We start from the raw sequence: 26,496 nt of genomic DNA, 5'->3' as shown, positions 1-26,496 counted from the left end.
TTGAAGTATTAAATTACTAAAATTTAGAATATATTTTGAATTAATTTAATGCTTATGAACTTATGATAGATTTGCAGATATATAAACTTATGAAATATTTAAAATAAGTAGTTTGAATTAAGTATTTACTTAAATCAAATAATTCGCAGTATGTATTTTTCTGTGCAACAGAAGTTATTTTAAAGTAAATATTAGTTTCGAATAAACGATGTGATATTTTAAGATTATTTTCAAGAAAATATTTTTTGTATAAATAATCGTTGCTTAGAAAATAAAACTAAAAATTGAATAATTACTTTTCTTAGAATGATATTTTTCATGCATGTAATATCCTACAATTTTTTTCATATTTATTAGAATTTTCAGTTTAAAGAGGCGTTTTAATGAAAAATAAATCATTATGAGAAAACTAACTATAAGATATGCACCAAAACAATTTATTTATGGCAATGTTATCACTGTCTTACTTTTCAAATCTTCGTAATAATTATACTATCCTTAAACTCAATATAGTCAATGCGTTGAGTAAGAATTTATTAAATTCACAGCTGCTTGTACATAACCATCGATCCTCAAAACAACATACAGCTACCTGAAGCGATTTCGGCAGCTGACAAAAGTGTCAGCACCTGCCTACTTAACTGTTAGTTGATAGAAAGTATAATTTTCACGTCATTATATATAGTATATATATCTATATATCTATCTATCTATTTATATATTTATATATATATATATATATATATATATATATATGCGTCGAATATGCAATCCATGTACATCAAAGTCTTCAAATTAATAATTCTTATATTAATAATTAATAATTTTTATATTAACATCAATTAGAGGATATTATGTATATACATTACGTAACGGTTTCGAAATTGAAGTCTTGTAAATTAAACGCGATAACACTTTCTCAAGTATTTTCTCACACGCACTTTCAAGTCAATCAATGATTAATGCTTATAAGTCATAAAACTTATAACTTTCACATTTGACAATCTTATTTCTAAAAAAAAAAAAATTTGTAATTTTTTTCAGGTACCCGGAATCCAGGTTAGCAAAATTGTTTAACGGCAGCATCCCCATCGTTCTGGACTCGCTAAAACAACACTACTTCATCGATAGAGATGGCGGAATGTTTCGACACATATTGAATTTTATGCGAAATTCCCGGCTACTGATACCCGACAACTTTTCCGACCTAGATTTGCTGCTGGAAGAAGCACGATACTTCGATATTGCGCGTAAATTACTTCAACTTTATTTCTCGTACTCCTTTTAATTTTAATACTGTAATTGAATCATGCAGTGAATGAGAACGACATAAAAACGGGATTTCGTATCAGTCGCATAATAAAACGAGAATGACCGGTTCGAGCATGCCTTTCATTAGTAATATAATTTAAATCGCGATACAACGATGTATCATTTCTCTTCTAATTCTCTTGACCGACTTCCTATGTGTAATGCTCAGTTGTAATGGACTAGTAATAACGAACTCTGAAATTGTTTGCTTGATTACAGACGTCATATAGAACTACAAAAGGACAAAATTGAGACAGTGAAAATTATTCCCTCGGGACTAATCAATGTATACATCTCGTTTAGAAATCGAATTTTATACGGAAAAATTTCCCCAGCGCTTTTATAATTTATCCAATTTATTTATGACCGAAATGAAACTGTACTATCAATAGAAACGAAATCTCGCGAGTTCCCACGGCCTAGTTCGATATATTGCGAAGTATAACATTACAAGTTTGCAAACTCATCGTTAAAACAAGACCATTATCCTCTTCGCATAAAAACTCGAAGGTAATACGTCTTTCTCCCCTTTAGCCATGTGCAGGCAATTGGAGCAGATGAAGAAGGAGCGCATAAAGAACGGCTCGACAACGACGATGACCACCACATCGCCAAGTCCCCCGCCCTCTGGGCAGCTCGGAGGTCGCGGCACCGCCTGCACCACCGCACCCTGCAACCGCGATCCCGACAAGATGCGCGGCAACGACGGCAACTGCAGCTACGAGTGCGTGGCGTTACATGTGAGCCCGGATCTGGGCGAGCGAGTGATGCTGTCGGGTGGACGGGCGCTGCTCGACGAGGTGTTTCCGGAAACGACGCAGGCGGTGATCGACGCGCGATCCGGCGTTGCCTGGCACCAACAGGATGCCCGTCACGTCATCAGGTTCCCGCTGAACGGCTACTGCAAATTGAACTCCGTACAGGCGATCACAAGACTGCTGAACGCTGGCTTCCGGGTGGTCGCAAGCAACGGCGGCGGCGTTGAGGGTCAACAGTTCTCAGAGTACCTGTTCGTCAGGCAGGCCGTCAACACTTGACGGAGCACGGCGCATCAGCGCAAAACCATCTCCAAGTCGATCCGTTGCCTGCAGCGTGACCACGACTTAGAATGAGTGCTGCTGTCTAGGAGACCACCTTAAGACTGCATCGCGGATAATTCGGGTTATTCTGACGAAACAAAACAGGGCATCTCGGACATGAGGATTAGGGGAGGCTGGCAATCGCAATCGCAGTTTGACGCCGAAGTACTTGTACGAAGATCTCGTAACGTGCATTAAAGTCTCTTGACACTTGCGTGTCAGGTATCTTGAATCGCGCGAAGAAGTGAATACGAAGTGAATAAAAGAATGTGCGAATATGTTTTGCAATTTTAAATATTAGTTTACGTTCGCTTTACAAATCAACTTTAACTAAAACAACGGTCTCATTTGTACGCACACGTAAGTTGCAATAAGATAGTTATTTGCATGTATTTCTGACATCATAATCTGAGATGGTTGACATTGAAGATACTTAATCGATCCCATTTCAATCATAAAGCCATTAACAAATTCCAAATACAACTTGTTATACTTTAATTGTATTAAATTTAATAATTATAAAATTTTTTAAATCTAAGAGCCGATGTTTGACCGTTATAGGCGATTACAACTCATTGATATGTTTAACATATTACGGTCGATTAGAAGTAATGTATTGATATATTTTTTAATGTCTTACAAAATAGATTTTTAATAACAAATTTGATGATAATTAAAACTGATTTTTATTTTAAAGTATCATAAACACGCTGCACATTTGTCAAAAAAATATTATATGTATATATAATTATTATATTTTATAATATATAGTATAGTAATATTATTATACATATAATTACTATAAATATATTTTACGTAATTATTACGTACATATATAGCAATTATATGTGCATGATAATATGTATATATTATATTTGGAAGTTTTATAAAAAAAAATTTTTGATTTTAATCATTTTGGAAAAATCGTTAAAGTACACAGTAGGGATTTATCTGCAGTTGCGATGATTGACATTACGACGACCGTTTTTGCTTAGATGTGACTTGAACGGATCGTTGTTGATCGTATAAGAAGATATTAAATAAATTATTGCGAATATTTTTAAAGTAGGTATAATTATATAAGTATATATAGATAGTTAAGTATATAGATTATTTGACTTAATACATTTTGTGATAACAACGATCACAGATTGAGTCACATCTAAAAGTAATGGCAAGTCAACAGCGTATAGCGAGCCTAATAATGGCAACGATGTATCATGTGATCCATAGGAAAGCCTCATGTGAGCCACAATTAACCATATATTCCACGCACTATTCTATGTCCTTTTTTTCGTACATTTAAAAAATGCACGTGTTACAGAAACAAAAGATATAACCATTGCGTAACTTGAAAAAATGAATCAACAATATGTCCGTACTGTCTTCTGCACGCTTTTAATGCTATCAAGAATGGTACGCGCAATTATAAACATTGTTTATTCCTCATGTTACGATCTGCGATTTGCGTTTGAGAATGTCAGATGCGCCAATTTTTAACATTGTTATTATTTAATAAAGTGTACCTATATGTATTTAAACGCCGTACTAATTACTCTGTAAATATTATCGCGAATAAACGTGTATATATACACACCCACGCAAAAGATCTAAATATACTTATACATATATAAATGTAGCATAAATACAATTATACATATACTGCTTAAAATCATATTTAATATAAGAAAAAGTCAAAAGCAACGAAATACTCGATATATGTTGAAATTCAGTCAAATTAAAGTTTTCATCAATCATAATCTACTATGAAAAAAAAGAAGCGAAAAAAATTAAACCTTCTCAAGAGAAACACTGATAAAATTATACCTGCTCTTTAAATAACATTTTGATTATTAAGAGTTAAAGAGCGAAGTATAACTCCTAAGAAATCTTATAAGTATCATTACAACTGATTTAATAAAATATTTATTTTACGTTTCAGGAAAATGCAGCAATCTTATTGTTTTATATGCATTCCTTAATGTCCAAAGTGAAACTAGCAAAATATATATTATTCTTATTTTTTACATTAACTACAGCTCATATATTTGATGAATAGTTTAATTATCACTGCCTATTTTCCGAGAGACCGAGCATAGCAATATTGTTAACGGCACGGTTCGAGATTTTTTCTCTAAAATATAGACAATAAATATTCTATCCGAGAAACGAATAAAAGTACAGCCTGCAAAATTATTGTCACTCGCAATCAATTCTCGATTGCCATGGACATTGCGTCACGCCTGAAGCAAAAGAATTTTTTCCCGTGCAATAAAATTATTAGTCGGAAAAAATTGCTAGCATATGGAAATCAAACAAATTTGTTACAAGACGTTGAGGTAATCTGGCTAAACAATCGTGAAAAAAATTTTTTTTTATTCGTCGTATGATATCCATATGGTATCTCACGTAGATACATATATAACGTACATAACCTTTAATAAACTTCTAATTTATTATCTCAAGAATGTAATATATCATAAAAAATAATTTATCACTCGTCGACGCGTAGTAGCAGAGTTATATATTACATGCAATTATACATATATTACTTGTAACATATAAATGTTCAAATTAAAATAGCTAAATAATTAGTAGCTTAAAAAATAATTATTGCGCGCGCTGGTATCTATATTTGTTTCTTAAACAAATACTTAATTTCAAAAATGCTCCTGTTAAAAAATAACAAAAGTCATTACTAATTACGTTGCATATTTCAATTAAGTTCCACATGACGAATTCGTGGGAAATTCATCGAACAAGTAATACTCCGATCGCACGGAGTTTACTTGACGGAACTGTCGCGTATTTACATTACTAATGCGATGTATCTATTGGCAAACTTTTTCATTGTCAATAGAAAGCCACAATAGAAAAGCGCGCTTAGAAATCTTCAAAAAAATGCCGTTGAGTGACAAATGATTAGAGTTAAATTTAAAAATATTGATTGAGAATTTAATTTTGTTCAATTTTTCCACATTTTTCCTACCTTTTTTTCTCCAGAATCTAATAATAAGCTAGTAATAAAAAAAAAACTAATGATACGCCTCTCCTTCTAACAGCAACTCTTCTTTAAATTTTCTTTTTTTAATCACTATGGAGATAAAAAATATCGAAAAGAGCATCCACGAATGCAAAACATACATAACATAGATGTGAAAATATTTTAATACTTCCAGTTTATCATACGTGGCATATATTTTACAATGTCACAACAGAAGGATGACGAGGACAAGGTGTAATCGGGACACGACTCGCTCGCGGATTACGATCCGCAACGTCTCGCGAATAAACGCGAATAGAATCTAACGTGGCGGAGGAGGAAATTCGTAAGTCTTGCGGTCTACTTCATGCGTCAGGGACGGTACTACACCTGTTGCTCCCCTCAGCTGCCCTCTAGCTCACGCACTTTCTAAACTTTTCGCCTCTCGCATATAGGGCACACGTTTTTTAAATAATTACTGCACTGTTCCCTGTATGAATAAATAATACGAATAACATTAACAAAAACGCACAAATTAAAAGCGTAACTGTAATAAATATTTGTGAGATATCTGAAGGCGTCGCGTTGCTTTCAACTTCAATCAAGCAACTTTGCGAAATACGCTCTTCGACGAATTATCGATATATCCCGGATTAAATATTGAAACAAGATTAAACAAAGGATGAATTATTATCATATCTTATTTCGTGACTTCATTCGACTGTGTTCCGATTCGGCGAGATTACAGAAGATACGAAATTGACGGTAACTTTATCGCGCGCCACAATAAATACGAGTCGAATTAGTGACCAATGAAAACCAAAGTATCCGGAAGCATGCAATCTAAGCACGTGCGATTTATTTCGAATAAATTTCGTATAAATAAACTATATATTAATAATAAATAATGCCATGTGTCCTATCCTTAATTGAGTTATTCGAGCTGATTTAATTCACATATTCTTGCGCACGTTTACTTTAAAATTGATAAACACATTACGCGAGAATTATTTAATATAAATTCAAAGCACAATTAGTAAATCTGATACGTCAGTAAAAAAAAATTATTTATAAATAATAAAGATCGATTTCTTTTTATATCTAACAATCGAGTTCCTATTTGAGTAATGAACAAAGTTGTCTTCCAAAGGTTCAATAAGAAACTCATATCTTAATAAATAGAATCTGTCAATAAAATGGTGAATGTGTCAACTAGCTTGTAATTTCAAACGCACGTGGCGTGAACTAGAGATTTAATAGTACAGGCACACAAAAAATAAAAAGTTGTCTGAACAGAATAGTCCATAGACTATCTTTATGTATTTTAACGTGCTGAACACGAATCCAATGTCAGAATTACTTCATCACCCACCTTTTTTTTTAAATCGAAAAAATGGCTTTAAAAACCTTAAAAATTGTAATAATTTCGCTGCGAAAAATGGTGGGTGATGGGGCAATTCTGACAGCGGATTTATATTCAACAGCTCAAAATACATAAAGATATCATAGTCCGATCCGTGATACAGATCAATTTTTTTGGTGCAGCAGTGTAGCATAGCAACCCACAAAAGAAATGGTCTGTATCACGGACCAGACTATGATATCTTTATGTATTTTGAGCTGCTGAACACAAATCCGGAGTCAGAATTGACCCATTCATCATTTTCCGTATACAAAGCAATTATTGCAATTTTTAAGGTTTTTAAGCTACCTTTTTTATTTAAAAAAAAAGAAATGGTGAGTGATGGGACAATTCTGACACCGAATTTATGTTCAGCACGTCAAAATACATAAAGATAGCCTAGTGGAGTATTCTGTTCAGACAACTTTTTATTTTTTGTGTGCCTGTGTAATTATCATTATTATTTTACATCAATGTTGTTCAGGATTTAAAATTTTAGACTTTACATGTGTCGGTATTTACACCTCCTGTCGTTCCTACTTCTCATCTCATAACTTTTCAACACGCGGACATATTGCAATTTCAAAATCAAAACTATAAATTTTGGATAGTATCATTTTAAATAGTGATAGATGCATTGTTGAAGATTCGCTGCAATGGTTATCGCGGTCTCAGCGTAGGATTACGATCGATTTTACTTTCCCATCAAACTCCTACTGAATAGGGCTGTCTTCTTGTCAAGCTCCGTTGAAAGGTCATTCCACTAACGTGTGCTTGCGCCTGGCAGCAACGCGGGACCGCGAATTCCGCGTGAAATTCCTGGTGAAATTGCATTCGGCTGCAATGTCTGGACCGGCATCTCGCCCGAGAACGTGCGGCAAGAGAACCCTGCAGTTCCTGGATCTCGCCCAAGTCGATTAAAAATTGAACAATTTCGCAAAAAAAGATAGACTGATTCAAGAAAAGGACGGGAAAGAATACGATGAAGCGTAGCCATAAGACGTAAAGTATTATTGCTTTATGTTTGTATATTACAATACTTAAAAAAATAAATAATATTAAGGAGATACACCGAGCACTTTTCATAAATTAAAAGAATAATTAATAATTAATAATTAATTTAAAAGAATTTATTGCAGGTAACACGCAAATCGCGAGAATATCAAAATATTAAGCGTACTAAAGCGTAGTGTTGCATCAACGTTTTAATAACTGTTGTTATTATTTGGTATGCCGCAGAGAAAATATTAAAGCAAAATAGCAAAATCTATAAAGAAAATCCTGAAAAAGAAATTAAAAAGAATATATATCTCGACCAGTCTGATGATGGCTACGCAAGGACGAAGCGCGCACGTGAGAGGCGAGGTAAGAGAGCTCATTGGGACTGCGTTGATCACGTAACCGCGGGAATAAGGGATAAAGTGCACAAACGTCGTGCCCTCGGGCCCCGTTTCCATGGTTACCATGGAACTCAATATCCGCGTCACCCGAGGGGTTCACCGGCCTGAGGCTGTCATCCCTCGAATCCACCCAGCAAAACGTCCCCCCCCCCTCCGACCCTTTCTCTCTCTTCCTCTGCTTCTCTGCGCCTCGTTCCCCATGTTCTCTTTCTCTCTCTCTCCCTCGTCGAGCTGATTATATTCCATTTCTAGATCGTTCTGGCCACCTTAATATCGAATTCTCTGACATACACGAGGCCACCGGCTATGAAAAAGACAGGCTTTCTAGATAGATATGAAATTCGAAGATACTTTCGGACAGCAACTTCCAACATCATTGTCCACCTAAAAAATCTACAATCAATATTTTGCAATATAGCATGCATTTTATTCCATTGTGCATTACTTTTATCTTTGTCTTATTCCTATTGAAAGCAAGAAATTAATTTGGCTTCAGCTACGCATTACGAAGAATTCTTACAACTTAAATTAATAATGCAAATGTAAAATTTTATTTATATGAACTAAAAAAAAATTACGGGCGAGTGTGAATAATTCAAGAAAAAAATCATATATAAAGTTTTTATCATAACATCTATGAATTTTTTAATTTATAGTTCTTATCTTTTAATTTATAATCCTTTTCTGATTTCTAAAATCCATAACATAATGAGAAATCATCTTGAAAATAAAATTAGCATTTCTTTTTTTTATTTTATACAGACAAATAACTGTCATTATTTGATATCTAGATTTTCTCCTGTTTCGATTTAAGATGCCATTTATCCGCTAAAGACAAAAGTTTTGAAGTAATGACATTATCTATTCCAAGAAAAAAATTAATAAAATACTTTAAATTTTCTCATAAAAATCTCATAACACGTTAACGTAACATCGAAAATGTTCATTATCTAAATTACTTAAAGACGCGTAATATTCCAAGATAGATTTCTTTAAAAAATATAATTCAGACTACGAATATATATCTGTGTCATTTGTAGTAAAATCCACAACTGTGTATTTAAAAAAAAACTTAAAAAATATTTCTCAAATTATATTTTAAAAAATATAAAATATTTAACGACGATTATAAATAAGATTTTTTGTTAAAGTCCTACAATCTTATTTTTATCTTTAGATGTTTGCGTGTTTCAAAAAATATTCAACATAAAATTCAACATATTTCTATAATATAATAAAATAAAATAAAAAATTCAGTTTGTAATAATTGCTTTAATACATTATAGAACTAAAGATAGTAACCCACAAGAAAATGAAGAAATGTGTTTGCATTTCGACGAAATTTGTTTTTATATTTTATTATCTCACGCTTACTGCTTACCCAATACAATTTATAAAAATATCATAATGTACCAAAATTGTAATGTAATTGTTATTTTGTTATATATTCTTCTCTATTTATAGACATATTAATATTCTACCTACTGGCAGTAAAGAGAATGTTATGATTTATCCGCGTTATACTTCAAATTCGTAAAAAAAAAACAGTATAATAAAAAAACGATATACAGCTAAGTGAAGATTTTTTATATGTAATATGCTCAGCAAAAATTGGTACATAATGACTTTAAACGCTTTCCAAACAAAGTATGCAATTATTTAAAATGACTTATTTACACAAAATGTACACATTGCCATTATTTCTGTCACGACAGATTGTTTGAATATTAATCAGATAAGTCAGGTGGACATTATTTTTAGTTGAAATTTCACCATGTATAAATGCTTCCGAATTGCAATAGCTTTCACAAAAATAATCAAATCAATTGCAATGACAGAAAAAATAATAAATTGAAATATTTATATACATACATATACGTAAATTATGTCGCCTCCAAAAGTCGCCTCTCTCATATTAACGCTTCAGACGTGTAAAATTCTATAACGATATCAGTTTTCCAATTACATAAATTTTGCATTATAATACATTACAATTTATACGTCCAAATATATTCTCCTTACGCATTTGTTCAGTTTGTTTTTACGTGAAACTGTCGACCAATTGAAACAATTATCGTGTTACAATAACTAACATTATTACACGTGTCTACATTTATTCTAAATTATTGACATTTGAAAACTAAAACATCTGACACGCATACGTCGGAATATATTATAATATTATTATAATATATTATAAAATTATTATGTAATTGTACTCCTCTGTTTAAGCTGGAAGCACAGAAACTGTTAAAATAACAAAAATTTTATATTGATAATAAGTTATTGGCCATACAATCTATAAAGATATTCTAAAATGAGACATTTCATACCGAATAATTTTATTAACATTTAAAAGTGAATTATAAAAACATACTGCTACTTCATAAGAGATATTTCAAAGATTAGCAGTATTCATAATTATGTGAGATTTTTCTTTACTATAATTAATAATATAAATCTTGTTATGATATAAAACGTTATATCAAAAATTGATAATTAAAGTAACAAGAAGTAAATATTTTAATAAAAGTATATTAGAATATGAAAGGTTAATATGAGAGCTATAATGCACAATTAACATGAAAAAAAATCTACTAAAAATGTGCTTATATTGCACGAGTAATTTCACGTTGCGTTGTAAATGATATAAGTTACAAAGATTAATCATGTTTTATATGTATAACGTATTATATATATAAAACATTATTACTCATTTTATATACATACACACATATATATACATATATATATATATATATATATATATATATATATATATATACATATATATATATATATATATATATATATATATATATATATTCCCCTAATTGCATCAAAAAAGAAAACATGGGTATGTAATATAATAAACCGATATAATAAAAGAATCAATAAGAGATATTTTAAGCATTGTTTTCTATGATCTCAGGCACCACGTACCCTTGGTAGTTACTTTTTTTACATATAAATCAGGTACTCGCTTTATTTTAATTGATTATGCAAAGTATTTCTGCAAAAATTTGTTAGTGTTAGCAGAATTCTCACCAAAATTCCGAGAAGGAAATATAAATAATTAAATTAACATCAATCAAAAAAATATTGGTTATTCTTAGTTTTGTAAATATTTCTTTAATAAAAAACGTAACAGCTAATTTTTTTTATAAACACTGAAAATGTTGATTGCAATATACAACATAATATACTGATAACAATTCCAACTTCCGGTGGAGAGTAGCTATATTCTGTTGTACCAACATTGAAATTATCACTATTTAGTAATTATGTGTAAGATATTGTACAAATTATTCCATACTTTTTGGACAATGTGCTCGCGGTAATATTATTATTATTATTACTATTATTACTATTATTATTATTATTATTATTATTATTATTATTATTATTATTATTATTATTATTATTATTATTACATTACATTACAGTTTGCAAAAATACGATTTACTATTATAACAAAACCTGCTTATATTTTACACTAGCGCTACAATGTCCAAAAGTATAGGTCAAGTATTACAATGCAGCGAGCCTATACGTAGTGACAATGTACACTCACTTAATGTATTCACGCAGTCATATAACAATATATGATCTATATTCTATATGATCATACCACACGCACTTACACCGCCTCTCTCTCTCTCTCTCTCTCTCTCTCTCTCTCTCTCTCTCTCTCTCTCTCTCTCTCTCTCTCTCTCTCTCTCTCTCTCTCTCTCTCTCTCCCCCCCCCCCTCTTTCCTACGCACACACGCGCGCGCGCGCAATGACTATATAGACTATTCACGAGACATGTGCTCATACACATTACTCCTTACAGCGATTTTGTGTTGAAAAATAAAGAATGACCTATTATGTTACACTTAAAAAACGTATACTACAGTTAAAAAATGTTCAGTCATTTACAATAGGGAAGCTTAGTATCGATACGATGGAAACAATTTTACCTTGAATGTACGCAAAATCCCAAGCCAATTCCCAATAAGTTTCATTGCAGTAATATGCAATTTGCAATAACTTACTAAACATTGCAACGTAAAATAACGTTACACGATCCATCGAGGCCAGCTCATACAAGACCATGCAGATAGAGCGCCAGATTTCGGGCGGATCACTAAAGTTCCTGCCCTTGATAGTGCATCACTTCAAGTACGATTTATACAATGTTGTGCTTCTACACGTTTCTTTCTCTTGTTCAAGAAGAAATACCAAATCCCTGAAGTTTACTCTCTTCAAACGTGGTCTCATTGGCATTTGCCTATTTAATCCGCTTACTGATGCATTCGTGCCGGGAGTGCCATTGGTCGATTCTGCCGTATCGAGTTTAGGTTTCTTACGAGGACCAATTGCTTGCAATGCTGTTAAATTTGCTTCCTTCGTCCTTAACGCTTCCATTTCTATGCGTTGCATCTAAAATGTTTTATTCATCTTAATTAAATTGTAGAAAAATAAACTGTGGAGATAAACTCCACAGGAACAGGTGAAAGAATCAAGATTTATATATATATATATATATATATATATAATTTATCGTATAAATTCATAACAAAATTATAGATATTTTTATATTACCTCTTTGGCTTTGGCTTTTAATTTCGCTTGCTCAGGATCTTCTGTTTTTGCACGACTCTTTGCAGCACGTAAAAGTAATTCTCGTTCTTGTTCTTCGTGTTTCCTACGTTCAACTTTATCTAAATCTTCCAAAAATTTTAATTGCGCTCTTACATCTTGTGTTACTTCATATCTAGGATCAACCTGTAAGTAACCAAATAAAATTATTATAAAACAATATTACAACAAAAAGTTTGAAATTATTTTAAAAAATAATTTCAAAATCATACAACACTTGCACTCGGGCAAAAAGTCGACTTTACGCTCTTATTACAGAATGTACTATTATTTAACTTCATATACATTTTTTATTTTTCAAATTACGCGCCGTTATTTTCAGTTTTAAAAATATAACTCTAAAGGTGCCATTTCATGGGCGTCAGTTGACGCGCGTCAAGACGATTTGTGACGTCGTGTTAGTTTCTGCGTCGACGCTGAAGAAGTTCGAATTTTCTAACTTCTATAACGTCAAACCAGCGTCCAATTGTCGCGCGCGATAGACAACGCAAGTTACAAAACTGGCGCGTGAAAACCTTTGCGCGTCAGAATAGGTCAGAATATTGGCGTCAACTGACGCCCATGAAAAGGCACCTTTAAAAAACCTATTTCTCTCAAATCTTACTTTTATAAGATCTATCCTATGTTCTGTGATGACTGCTAACTTTTCTACTAAATTCTTTAACCTCTCTTGAACAGCGTGCGAAATTAATGCTGCTACTTCTTGGTTGGGTTCCTCCAGCCCATGACTGGATGCTAAAATAACACATCGTTTGTTTTAAAATTAAACATATTTGTATAAATATTTATATACATATTTATATATACATATCTATTTAAAATAGTAAAACAAAAAGTAAGTTACCAATTTGTTTAATTCTTTGTTGTAACGGTGTCATATGCAAAAATACTTCATCTTTGCAGGATCGTATTTGAGTACCAACAAATTCTGTAGAACCGAGTATTCTTTGAGATTCCTCTGCAAGATTAACACCACCCATAGCTGCTACGTCATTTATATCATCATCCGCCCTACATAATAAAAAATAAATCATTTTTACATGTTTATAATAATTATAATGTACATTTTTAGATAGATGTTTCTTCATACATTTCTCTTTGTTCATTTATTAATTTATACAAGTTAAAATTACACTGTTTTTAGTAAAAAAAACTTACGTATATCCTGCTGATGAAAACGTCTTTTTCTCTTTCTCCTTAGGAGCTGACTTTTGAACAAGAGAAGGCACTACGGCTTTATTAACAGTAGTGGTTGTATTGAGTGTTTTGCCTTGCGTAGTAGTAATTGGTTTTACAACTGTGGTTGTGACTATAGGTGGTTTTTGCACAACAGGGGCAGTGGGGCGAATTCCAGTTGTTGCTACTGTCGATTTCACAGCATATGCTGTGGTAGGACTCCGAACCACTGTCGTTACTGGTCGAACCTAAAACAATGTAATTCTTGGTAATAAAAACTCTTGAATAATGATGTCAGTATATTGCACTTCAATTATAAACAACACTGTTTGTTTATAATTGAAGTGCGATATACTGACTAATGATTTTTAAAATATAAAATATAAAAATAAGTTTTTCTTATATTAATATTACAAGGTATTTATATAGCCTTTTCAATTATGATTGTTATTTTGTGAAGTGAATTTTGTGAAGTTGTGTAGAAAGGAAAATTATATATTTTTTATAGATACACTTGATAAGAGCCAGAAATCGTCTGGCCGAAACGTTGTATTTCCCTTAATTACTAATAAAGCATTGCCAGATTAGTCATTATTCAATTTTTATTACCATTCTTTGATCTGGCATATCGACAATTCTACTACTTAAATGTAATTCTTATTGTACACTTTATTTATAAAAGATTTCAAAAAGCACATAAATTTTTAGTACGTTAATAAAAGAATTATCTTATATTTTTATTTTCAATTATATAGACATTAAATATTACCTAAAAAAATTCGAAAACATATCAGTAACAATTATTTTATAAATCAATTGCTTGTGAGTGTAAATATAATATGTATTAATATAATATGTACTAAATTTTTTTTCAGATAAACAAAAATCTTACCAGCCTCTGTTGAATAGATTGAGCAGGTCGTGGAACAGTTGTTGTAACTACTGCTGCTGCCGCCGTTGCTGCTGTTGGAAGCGGTGTCATTACTCTCACTTGTGTTGTTGCAGTAGCTGCAGTAGCGGCTGTTACAGGAACAGTTGCTGCCATTGCTACTGCAGGTCTATATTGAGTTTGCTATAATAATGTATATAATTGCAAGTTAGATAAAATAATCCTGTATTTTTGTGTTATTATAATTATAATACTTAAATAATTCTTTAATAACAAATTATCGTATAAATATTCTTAAAGATAACAGATTGTACAAAGTAGGGAAAGTAAAACACGACAGATTAATATTTTTAAAAATATTGATTTTTTTTAATGTTTAAAACTCTGTCTATTTTAAACTCTGCCTATTAGTTGTTTACAATTTTTTTAAGAAAAATTTCTGAATGATATCCACCGTTTAGATTGTTTAAAATATACTTACAAAAAATTAATGTGGTCTTTTTTGTCATATATAAACAACATAACATTAATATAAAATATAATCAACATAAAATTAATTAAAAAAATAGTTTATTTTACCGTTGTTGGAACAACAGCTGACGCTATAGAAAAAACAACGTGGGCAGGAGGAGGCTTTATTCCCTCTATAACTAATTCCTTCGTAACAAGCGATTGCCGTAGAAGAGGTAAACTTTTTTTCAGAAAACCGATGAGACATGGTTGTGGTGAAGCATTCAATAATTTTTCGAGTCTGTCGCAAAATTCTTCTGGCTCGACTTTAGTATCAATCAGTTCTTGTATCAAAGTTCGGACATTGCGTTCCACTGCTTTAGGCTCTCGACTAGATAACTCTAATAAATTCGCTAAGAATTTACGGCACTTTTCTTTGGTATTATCGGTAGTTTGACGCTAAAAGAGAAAAAAGAGATGTTATTATTTAAGAACCTAAAACTAAATTATTATATTATGTATAATTTAATTTAAATAACGATATAGGATTTTCAAACTTAATAGATATGAAATGTACCGGCGTAGCTGTTTGCGCTGTTTGAACAGTGGTAACCGCTGGTGCGGAAGTAGTTGTGGGTGCAGTAGTCACTGTTCCTGGGGTCGAAGTAGATGTAGTAACAGTAGGAGCAACAGTCTGTAGCAGTACAATATTTTTAAAATACATTAGTGTCATTAAAATTATTTTATTTATAAATATTATAAAAAGTCAATATTAAGTTCATATTTATGTTAAATTAATAATTAACAAAACTTTTACGTGCAAAATAATAAAACATAAATAAAATAAACTTAATTATAAAGTAATCATTATTTAAAATAAATTTTGCAATAAAAAAAGGTGAATTATTGAGAATTTTCGTGACACATTATGTATGTAACAACTTTTCTATTTCTTAATAACAATGTAATTGATGTAATACAATTTTAATATAAGTAAAACATCAAGTAAAACTGATTTTACATTTACATAAAAATTACAAATATAAGTAAGGAATAAGATTTGCTAAAAATTTTTTTTAATTGGAGGCAAAATTGTATAAAAGTATCATCTATATTTATTATTTTTATTTTTACTGCATGCACACAACTAGAAGAACTTTTGAAAATTCTATATTACTACTATTCGTGATAAATTACAAATTGCATCTATTTTTCCGACATGCAAATGCCAAAGTTCAGAAACAATAGTCCTATAAAAGTTTTAAGTTGCTGGCTATTGCAGATAATTGTATTCATTTAGTTTTTAATATATCATAATTTCACACATATCTAAAACTTGCAGTAATAAATAATTTAACTTTTTTATGTGTTACAATATATAATAACAATATTTATACTTATAATTAATTATTATACATGTATGGCTTATTCATTATTACAATGTATTCTTTAGACGCACTTGTACCTTGTACAGACTCATATTGTACATTTTTTAGTAATAGATATATTATTACAAAAAAATATATTATTGCTAATAACATATTATTAAAATAACATATACCAATAATCAATATTCATTGATTGTTTTATAGGCCATTTTATATTTTTTATTCAAAATCGATTTTTATTTCAAAACTGTCTCAAGTAATGTCTTTAGATTGCTAATATAGCTCTGTGGTTGGTTTTAAACAAAAGTTTCGAATAGTGACGAATAGTGACCATAATGTTGATAATGTATAGAATATTATAACATGTATTTAAATTAACTATCAGTAAAATGTATAAAATGTATAAAAACTTGATCAAAATTATTTGTGCAATATGCCAATTTTTTAGATCAAATTATACTATTATATTATACTATACTTTCATTATTCAAAATATAACATATAATAGTGAAAAGAGAAAGAAATAGAAATAGAGAGAAATAGATTAAAAAAAATCTTTTTTTATTATTATCTCAACAATAAGCTTTTAGAAAACAGATTATATGAAAATTTTGATTCACACATGCTTATACTATAGCAGCAAGAAAAAAGTAGTCAAAAATATGTATGTATAAAAATATAAAGACTAAAAAACAAATAAAAATACATATAAATATTCTCAATTTTGCATTTTCTGTTAAAATAATTTGTTTTTTATCTAACATAGCAGTTCCTACATAACACCTTAACCAATAATTCATGCAATTCAATTTAATAAAGACACTGAATTAATGCATTTACTGCATCTTAATGCATTTACTGCACTTCATAAAACTTAAGACTACTACCAGAAAAATGCATCCCAAAAAGTAAGCTAATAATGAGATGTTATCAATTATGCTAAATTTTTAGAATAAAATATGGATTAAATGTGAACCAAAATAGAGACTATGATGGTAGATAACAAAATTTTCATAAAACTTGCATTCAGAAAATACTTATCAAAATTATAATATTATAGTATTAAAAATTATAATTATAATTGTAATTATAATTGTAGTGTACAATGCTTTAAATATAATAGTGCACTAAAATATTTGCAAACAATCAATAAATAAAGAAACAACTTATATAATAAAAGTTTTGCCATAATTAAATTTTGAAGTAGTGGACAAACTGTAAATATAATATGTAATATAAATAAACAATGTTGGCTTACTGATAACATCATTCCAAAAAAACAAGATCACAAACTAATAAATATCTACAGTAGCACTACAACGAGTCTTGTAAGAGGTATAAAAGTGCGTCACCTGAACAGATTTTCTTAGGGCGAATGGTGGGCCAGTGAACTGAGTATTCAGCCTACTTACAGTCGGCACTGAAGTTAGGCGGTATGTAGTGCCTGGAGATGGTGCAGCAACAACTGCATTGCCAGTTATACTATTCGGTGTAACTGCAGTACCAGTGGGAGTACCTGCAGGAGCTGGACCAACCCTAAGTAACTGATACTGCCCATTTTCTGTTTTTAATAACAGATGACCTTGTGCACCAGCTTGAAGACTGTGAATTGTCTGCAATGTTATCTAAAAGTTGAAGATAATAAACGTTGGTTATGTTATCATCATATTTCTTCATATTTTGTTTGTTTTTACTATAAATAATTAAAAAGTAAAATACAAGCAAATTATATTTATATATATGTAAATAGTAATTAGTAGAAATAAAGCAATATAAGTATTAAAACTATATTTTCACAATGGAATTTAAAATTTTAAATAATCAGAAAAAATAAATTCTAACATTTTTCTATACACACATACATGAAGGTATATATATCTGGAAAAAACCATATTATTTATCATAAGAACAAACATCCTACCCCTGGACCTCCAGCTCTTGCTCCAACCAATTGATGTTGTCCAATCATTACTCTTGGCGTAACTTGTTTATTAGCTTGCTGTCCTGCTACAGGCGTAGCAGGACGTATTGTATTTACATTGAGAATTTGAACATTACTGGGTACTATCGTTGAAGTAACCCCACCCTTGGCCTGTAATGCTGTACTGACCGCATTGCCAGCCACCGAGACTGGAACAGACATTGGAACTGAAACCATACCAGGGGTTGCACTAGTCTTGATCACTAAAGCTGCTCCTGTTGGCTTATTCACTGTGGTCACTGTTTGGCTGGCTGCCTGACTGACAGAGCCAACATTAGTAACGTTCGATGTGGTCTGTAGCACGGCCTGCGACGTTATACCTAAAGTACCGTTTGCTAACTGCCCAACAGTTTGAGCGGGAAAGGAGAGCTTATTGTTTGCATTTACCACCCCCGTAGTAGCTATCACTTGTCCGACCGTAGGATAGATAAGCTTCACTGATTCGTGCGTCTTGGTCAAGCTTGGTATATGTGTCTGATTGCTGGACACCTGGTTGGTCGTTACTTGATTAATATATGTAGCGGAAGATATCCCTGGCGGCTGCTGTTGTTGTTGCTGCTGCTGTGGCTGTGTCTGTGGCTGTGGCTGTGGCTGCTGCTGCTGCGTGGTGATAACCTGTGGCGCCACTGTGTTGGAGGTAACCACGTTCACGGGCAGCAAAGTGCTGGTGGTGATCGACTTGGTGACCTCCTGAGTCATTAGACTATTCACGGTAGTCGCACCGCCACCGTTCGAAACCCCATGTTTCTGTGGCTGCACCGCGGTGATGGTGCCCCCGTTGGAAATAGCACTGTTCACCTGGTGATTCTGCTGGCTAACCGACGCGGAACTAGCCTGATGGCCAACAACGGTCGGCGTGGACGTCACAAGCTGCGTCTCGAGGGAGCCCACTATCGCGTTCACTGCGGATTCATCGACATCCGTGCTAAGAGCCTCCTCCAGAAACTTAGCTGACGCCATTTTCTTCCAAGCTCCAACTGTAAACTGATCTGCGCATGCGCCTGTCGCAAATTACTCCCATAGTACCTTGTTCCCCCCTCTCCTAGCACGGCGGAAAATTGTACGCGGCGGGTCCTCCACAGTTTAGCCTAGACTCCATTAACGCGTTGAGCTGCGGCAACGCATGCGGCAATGTGTGTCGACGAATCAGAATCTTCAACGCAGGCTGCCGCAAGTCGCCTGCGGCAGCGTGCGTTGAAATTGAAAAATTTTGATTTTGACGCAGCGGAGAGACATATTCGGTAATGTTCGGTAATATTCGGAACATTTCGGAAGTCGTGAACCACGATCATGATGATTATGTATACCATGGTTATGTAGGCTTATAACCTCAATCGCATTATTTTTGTTATTACACATGAATAATGCAATGTCAAACATGAATTCTGGAAATGAAAGTTGTGAGGATTTAAATGAATTGATAATTCATTATGTAAAATCTTGCTCCGAGATATGGGATATAAAAAATAAACATTATAAAGACAATAATGTGAAAAACAAAAAGTGGGCAGAAATTGCACGAGAACTAAATGTACCTGGTAATTATATTTATCAATTTTAAAATATAAATTATCAGCTTTAAAATAAATTAATATTTATTTTAATTTCAAAATTATTATAATATTATTTTAACATTTTATGTATTATTTTACTTTACATTATAGATGATTTTGTTAAATCTCGTTGGCGGTCTATCCGTGATAGATACATAAAAGAAAAAAAGAAACTTTTAACAAAAAGTGGACAAGCAGCAACTAAATCTACAACATGGTCGCTTATGCCTCATCTAGAATTTTTAACAGAAACTGTGGAAGCAAGACAGTAAGTTTATTCACGTTTTAATTTAATCTTATTTATTAATTAGCTGTATAATTTCAGAACAATTTCTAATTTACAAGATGATAATGTCCAAATAACTCAAGTTTTTACACCATCACAGTATATAATACCAATACAGTCAACTGTATCATCAATACAGTCAACATCGTCATCGACACAAAACTGCGAAGTGGAAATAAGTACGTTTTGTTTTTTAATGGTGAATATTATAGATTCTTATGAAATAAAACATTTAATTACTATTACAAAATTGAAAAATTTTGATTTTGAAATCACAATTAAATGGGACATAGAACAAAAATTGGTTGTCCTGAATTACCCAAAAATTATAAAGACAATAACACAAAAGTGTACAAAAATAGCTCAAGAAACGTTCCAATGTTGTAATAGTAATAATTATTTTTTAGGTGATTATATGAAGAGTTCTTCATCACAACAAAATAGGGAACTGTTAACTCCTATTTTGACGAATAATACGCCTTATATCTCGTCAAACTCTCCTAGTCCTGTGCTTCGAAATTTAAATTCTCCATGCTCTTCAACAGCTAGTAGTTCGTATTCATCATTAATGTCTCGGCCTCCTTCAACGTCACCATGTCCTTCGAATTCAAGTCGAGCTAAAAAACGTTAGTTACTGCGATTTCTTATCATTTATCATATATCACTTATCATTTATATGTACTTTTATTGTACATGTTTAATTTTTAATATTTTAATTACTTTAAAAGTATCATTATTTAAACATGTTTCTAATTATTTTATTAATTATTAAAGTATTTATTAACTAAAGTTTTTTATTTTCCAGGCAAAAGTGAATCATTAGATCCTGTGGACGAAGCAATTTTAAATATCACCAGTGAAAAAACGAAAAGGGACAGTCTAAGTAATTTTACATCAGATGATTTATTCTATCTATCCATAAGTCGCGATACTCAACAGTTAAATATTAGAGACAAAATGCGCTTAAAACAGACCGTTTTGAATACTTTGTCAGAAATATTAAGTAATAATTCAATTATTGAATAATATATACATTATAAAAAGTTTTTCCTTTATCTCATTATCATTTTTTTATGTGTATTAAAAATCTTATGTCACGTATGTTCAACATTGTTTAGCATGGTACTTGCGGTTCTTTATACTTGTACAATTTCTACACTTACCATTTTTTGTTTGTATCATAAACAACGTTCTTCAAAATTTGCTATTTTTCTCCACTGCCAATCTACGGCACCTTCCTCCATAAAATACTTTGTATATCCCTGTCTAACTTGTTTTGCTTCATTTGAAGAGTTTCTACATGTAGTTGCAGTTAAGTTCTGCCATAAAGGTAGCTGTCCTTCCACTCTCCATATCACATTTTCTGTATTATCACAGCAATCTTCACGGTCAACCAAATCATTCGGAATGTATCTTCTACGAGCAGGTAGTATTTGAAGATCTTCATTTATAAGCCAATTATGCAAAACAACACAAGCTTTAATGATATTTTCTACAATTGGAATCGATGCAATAATTGGCTTTCGAAAGATTCGCCAACGTGATGACATCAATCCAAAAGTGTTTTCGATTAATCTCCTGGCTCTACTAAGACGGTAATTAAAAATGGTTTTATCCGCAGTCAAATTGGTACCTGGATATGGCCTCATCATATTCGTTAGAAGTGGAAATGCTGCATCTGCGACAAACACCATAGGCAAGGAAATATTTGTATTTGGAAGATTCTTTGGTGGAGGTAATGCTAAAGTTCCATCCATTAAATGCTTTCCAAAATCCGTGTTTCGAAAAATACCACCGTCGCTTTCTCTTCCAGCAGAACCAATACTCACATAAATAAATCTTAAGTTGGCATCGCACACTCCAAGTAGAACTGTGCTGAATTGACTCTTATAATTATAAAAAGCCGAGCCCGTATTTTTGAAACATTGTACTTGAATGTGCTTACCATCAATGGCTCCGACACAGTTAGGAAAATTCCACTTCTGTTCAAAATCTATAGCAACTTTGGCCCATGTTGCAGCCGTAGGTCGTGGAAGAACTCTTGGCATAAGTGCCACCCAAATAGCATGAGTCGTTTCCGTAATAATTTTTGGAACAGTAGATTTACCAATACGGTACAAATAATGCAAACTTATCATGCTGTCACCTGAAGCAAGGTACCGTATAGTCAATGAAAGACGTAATCCAGCACTCAGGGGTTCTCTTGTTACGTGCAGTTTTGTTATTTGACTTTCAACTACAGCTAGCAATTGATCAAATTGATTATGTGACATTCGATGAAAATTGAAAAATCGCTCAGGATCATTTCGCAATTCCAATATCAAATTTTCATATGCACCTTGTTCAAATCGTTCTCTAATTATTGGATGAATCCACCAACGAGCCGTTCTTCTATTTTCTTTCAATCGATTTCGCCGTTTCCTCCTTCGAAGCCATAAAAGCAGAGCAAGATTTTCATCCATTTTTTAAATAATAATTTGCACTATGCAATTTTAGAGTTATGTATGCTGCAAGAGATACACTGCGTTTCGCAATCCAGAATTTAAGGTTACGTTCGGCGGCGTCAAGTGCGTCACGGTTTTGTCCAACGCACCTATAGAGTCGAACGCAATGCGTCGCCACACAACGTTGCCGCAGCTCAACGCGTTAATGGAGTCTAGGCTTTTACCGTCGGGCGGTACGTCCGTCGATCGCATTTCCTCTGCATGCCACCCAATGCCGCCGCCGACTCGATCTCGGCTGCCGCCGCCGCTCGACGATCGCGCATATACAAGCTGACGATCGCTCACTTCTCATAACGACTCTCGAAGCATAGCCGCGCGCGCGCACGCATGTCGTTTTCACACCGCGAATCGCGCACGCAACACGTCACCCGCCAAAATGGCTATCTTCGAAATGCGCAATCGACGCGCCGCTCATGCACCGTACGCGTCGATATCCACCGCACAGCTGTACGCCGTACCGATCTTCCTTTCTCGCTTCGCCCATGCAATGCTATGCGAGAAAAAAAACGGAAAATTTTCTCGAGTTTTTTTCTCACCCAGAATAGCTCGGAGTCCGGAGTTGCACTCGCCAATTCGCGCGAGAGAAAAAAACCTTCCGAAATTGCATGATCGTCTTCTCGCGTTCGCGTCTTTTAATTCCTTCGATCGTCAAAATTATCGATCAATGGAGAAACACATGAATACAAATAGGAAAGAATCACAGGAGACAGCATTTGGTTTCAGAGAGGGTGACGGATGTCCTATATAAGGCTATACAAGGTGTTCCAAACCATGTGGGTCAACGCTCGTAAAAAAGTAGAAGGGATCGAGATGAACATAAAAGTCTAATATTGTCTTGGGTTAGGTCTTGGGTTAGGTCCACCAATAATCGAGGTATTAACTTATGGAATCTGCAAATAATCTAATTAATTTCTATCGTAATTGTGAATAGTAAATTAATAAAAGCTTATCGTACATTCACGATAGATTTTTTCTTCCGTGTTATGGCTCGAGCTCTTCCCTTGGCGTGCTTTCATTCGCATAATTTGAAAAATTAATACCTCGATTATTGGTGAACCTAACCCGAGACAATATTGGACTTTTATGTTCATCTCGATCGCTTCTACCTTTTTACGAGCGTTGACCCACATGTTTTGGGATACCCTGTATATAAAAGGTGATCCTCAAGATGATCGCTCACGCAAAGATCGCCGATTCCGGCCCCGGTAGCATACGGTCGCATGGGGAGGGGATAATAAACTAAGGATGCGTTCCACTTAATGCCCGCAACGCTCGCGAGCGTTGCTTATCCTTGGCCGGAATTCATAGTCGAATCTTATTTAAGTTCCAGCTTAAGCACGATCTTGAGACGTCAATGCTGTTATTTCATTGGTTAAGTAAGTCTCAAGTCGGCTCGAAGCTAGACTTAAGACAATGCTTGAGCTTAAGATCGGTCTATGAATCCCATCCCTTGTTTAATATTTGATAACCAACAAGGATGAAATGATTCCACGGTCGTTGCGAGCTTTAAGTGGAACGCACCCTAAGGGCAAGGTCCAATCATATTAAAGAATAAGTGAGTGCTCAGTATATGATTGGTTCTTGCTCTTAATTCTTTATCCTCTCCCCATACGACCGTACGCTACCGGGGCCAAATCTGCGATCCTTGCACTCACGCATCATACACACATATACAACACATGAAAACACACTATAAAAAGCAAGCACACTATGGGTGCGATCCACTTGACGCTACAAATACTTTGAAGCATTTGAATGACCAATCGAAACAAAGAATTTTACGAATTGGCCAATCATAGAATGTTTTGAAGCGTTTGTAGCATCAAGTGGATCACACCCTATAGCACACTATAGAAGCATGGTGATGCCATCGATCAATTTGATTAGTTCGTATTGAACCACGTGTTCAACACAAACCAATTGAATTTACTAAAGAGAAACAGAACAAGACTGCAACTTATCTGCCTCTCACTCTATTCGTCCGGCTTTCCCTTCCACTGCGTCAAGCGATCCATTCTACATGTCGATGGCTGATGCGCATGTCACAAAAGGTGAGCCTTAGCCCGAATCTACAATAGTGTAAAGGGCCATCTACAATGGAGAGTTGTAGGCCGTAGCAGTAGTCGTAGACAATATTTTCATTACGTACTATTTTACTGATTACGGCCTACAACAGACATTGAGCCAATTCAGTGGGTGCTTACGATGAGCGTTTAGGTGTTCGGGGTTAGTTTTTAGTCACCTCTCTATGATAGCCGGCTTGTATATTATTGTTACGTCGTTTATATTATTGACAGCATGGTCGTAGATTTAGCGTTGTTACGACTAAAACACTCCATTGTAGATGGCCCTTAATAAGTCTTATGCCATAAGGAATTAACCAATTATATTCGATTATTCTTCTCATATTCGATTATAATTGGTCAATTTAGTATGGCATAAGGCTTACTACACCTATTGTAGATCCGGCCTTAAAGCCCGTATCAGATCAACAATTGAGATTGGATTGAAATCTGACCAATCAGAGGAAGTAAATTAAGTAAAAGTTTTAAAAACTTTGTTCTGATTCGTCAAATTTTAATCCAATCTCAATCCATCGTTAGTCTGATACGAGCTTAAGGCCAGATCTACAATAGATGTAGTAAGTCTTAAACCCTAAGGAATTAACCAATTATATTCGTTTATTCTTCTCACATTCAATTATAATTGGTCAGTTTCTTATGGCATAAGGCTTACTACACCTATTGTAAATCCGGGCTAAAGGCCCTCACACATGAATTAACATAACCATAACGTAAGGTTTTGACGCGTCGGATTGGGCGACCATAACCGTAACCTGCCGTAACCGGCTAATTCAAGTACGTGATTGGTCGAAATCTTACTGTTACGGTTATGTCAATTCATGTGTGAGGGCCTTAAGGGCTATCTACAATGAAGAGTCGTAGGCCGTAGCAGTAGTCGTAGAAAATGTCTCCACTTCGTATTGCTTTACTGTTTACAACCTACAGCAGACATTGAGCCAATTCATTGCGTGCTTACGATGAGCGTTGGTGCATTCGGGATTAGTTTTTGGTCGCCTTTCTTTGATGGCCGGCTTGTATGTTATTGCTACGTCGTTTTTATTCTAGACAGCATTGCCGTAGTTTTAGTGCTGTTACGGCTAAAACACTCCATTGTAGATGGCCCTTTAAGGGCCATCTACAATGGAGTGTTTTAGTCGTAACAACGCTAAATCTACGACCATGCTGTCAATAATATAAACGACGTAGCAATAATATACAAGCCGGCTATCATAGAGAGGTGACTAAAAACTAACCCCAAACACCTAAACGCTCATCGTAAGCACCCACTGAATTGGCTCAAGGTCTGTTGTAGGCCGTAATCAGTAAAACAGTACGTAATGAAAATATTGTCTACGACTACTGCTACGGCCTACAACTCTCCATTGTA

General features: G+C 33.4%; 4 protein-coding genes across 12 annotated transcripts in view; 2 read left to right on the top strand and 2 right to left on the bottom strand.

The window, feature by feature from the left end:
- The window catches only part of LOC105828423 (BTB/POZ domain-containing protein KCTD1), a 28,469-nt gene extending 25,344 nt beyond the window's left edge, over window positions 1-3,125 (top strand). The window contains exons 4-5 of the mRNA XM_036293748.1: window positions 1,045-1,250; window positions 1,846-3,125. Coding sequence (XP_036149641.1) covers window positions 1,045-1,250; window positions 1,846-2,348 — 709 coding nt within the window. The 3' untranslated portion in view covers window positions 2,349-3,125. The remainder of the gene's footprint in view (window positions 1-1,044; window positions 1,251-1,845) is intronic.
- An 8,162-nt stretch (window positions 3,126-11,287) lies between these two features.
- LOC105828746 (transcription initiation factor TFIID subunit 4) lies at window positions 11,288-19,691 on the bottom strand. 2 transcript variants are annotated; one of them, XM_036293622.1, is made up of 10 exons: window positions 18,644-19,691; window positions 18,075-18,347; window positions 15,912-16,028; window positions 15,464-15,793; window positions 14,888-15,067; window positions 13,978-14,243; window positions 13,664-13,830; window positions 13,424-13,554; window positions 12,763-12,945; window positions 11,288-12,600 (listed from the first exon to the last, which is right to left on the bottom strand). In XM_036293622.1, exons 1-10 carry the CDS (start codon window positions 19,661-19,663, stop codon window positions 12,331-12,333), a joined length of 2,937 nt encoding a protein of 978 aa, XP_036149515.1. In that variant the 5' UTR covers window positions 19,664-19,691; the 3' UTR covers window positions 11,288-12,330. The 2 variants fall into 2 exon arrangements, with proteins under 2 accessions (XP_036149515.1, XP_036149516.1); XM_036293623.1 differs by having other exon boundaries at window positions 18,135-18,347.
- A 182-nt stretch (window positions 19,692-19,873) lies between these two features.
- On the top strand, window positions 19,874-21,588 carry LOC105827827. 2 transcript variants are annotated; one of them, XM_036293625.1, is made up of 5 exons: window positions 19,874-20,241; window positions 20,368-20,524; window positions 20,582-20,721; window positions 20,950-21,168; window positions 21,348-21,588. In XM_036293625.1, exons 1-5 carry the CDS (start codon window positions 20,061-20,063, stop codon window positions 21,566-21,568), a joined length of 918 nt encoding a protein of 305 aa, XP_036149518.1. In that variant the 5' UTR covers window positions 19,874-20,060; the 3' UTR covers window positions 21,569-21,588. The 2 variants fall into 2 exon arrangements, with proteins under 2 accessions (XP_036149518.1, XP_036149517.1); XM_036293624.1 differs by having other exon boundaries at window positions 20,582-21,168.
- Window positions 20,534-23,349, bottom strand: LOC105827826 (protein ALP1-like). Of its 7 annotated transcripts, none has more exons than XM_028191418.2 (3): window positions 22,488-23,338; window positions 21,706-22,412; window positions 20,534-21,159 (listed from the first exon to the last, which is right to left on the bottom strand). In XM_028191418.2, the coding sequence occupies exons 1-2, from the start codon at window positions 23,002-23,004 to the stop codon at window positions 21,721-21,723; spliced, it is 1,209 nt and encodes a 402-aa protein (XP_028047219.1). In that variant the 5' UTR covers window positions 23,005-23,338; the 3' UTR covers window positions 20,534-21,159; window positions 21,706-21,720. The 7 variants fall into 7 exon arrangements, with proteins under 7 accessions (XP_028047219.1, XP_012521439.1, XP_012521436.1 ...); XM_012665985.3 differs by having other exon boundaries at window positions 21,706-22,220; window positions 22,488-23,336; XM_012665982.3 differs by having other exon boundaries at window positions 21,706-22,784; window positions 22,881-23,336.
- Window positions 23,350-26,496: the final 3,147 nt, after the last annotated feature.

Source organism: Monomorium pharaonis, chromosome 11 (assembly GCF_013373865.1).
Source record: "Monomorium pharaonis isolate MP-MQ-018 chromosome 11, ASM1337386v2, whole genome shotgun sequence".
Lineage (NCBI taxonomy): Eukaryota > Metazoa > Arthropoda > Insecta > Hymenoptera > Formicidae > Monomorium > Monomorium pharaonis.
The sequence above is the reverse complement of the archived record's forward strand: the minus strand, read 5'-3'. Positions and strand labels throughout refer to the sequence as shown.

Bases quoted from the DNA above. Each gene is read 5' to 3' on its own strand.
- LOC105828746 (XM_036293622.1), bottom strand. From the start codon at position 19,663: ATGGCGTCAGCTAAGTTTCTGGAGGAGGCTCTTAGCACGGATGTCGAT. The intron at 18,348-18,643 runs GTAGGATGTTTG...TTCAACTTTTAG, and splicing joins CAAGAGCTGGAGGTCCAGGG to ATAACATTGCAGACAATTCA. The intron at 15,068-15,463 runs GTAAAATAAACT...ACATTATTATAG, and splicing joins CAGCTGTTGTTCCAACAACG to CAAACTCAATATAGACCTGC.
- LOC105827827 (XM_036293624.1), top strand. From the start codon at position 20,061: ATGAATAATGCAATGTCAAACATGAATTCTGGAAATGAAAGTTGTGAG. The intron at 20,525-20,581 runs GTAAGTTTATTC...GTATAATTTCAG, and splicing joins GAAACTGTGGAAGCAAGACA to AACAATTTCTAATTTACAAG. The intron at 21,169-21,347 runs GTTAGTTACTGC...TTTATTTTCCAG, and splicing joins TTCAAGTCGAGCTAAAAAAC to GCAAAAGTGAATCATTAGAT.
- LOC105827826 (XM_012665981.3), bottom strand. From the start codon at position 23,004: ATGGATGAAAATCTTGCTCTGCTTTTATGGCTTCGAAGGAGGAAACGG.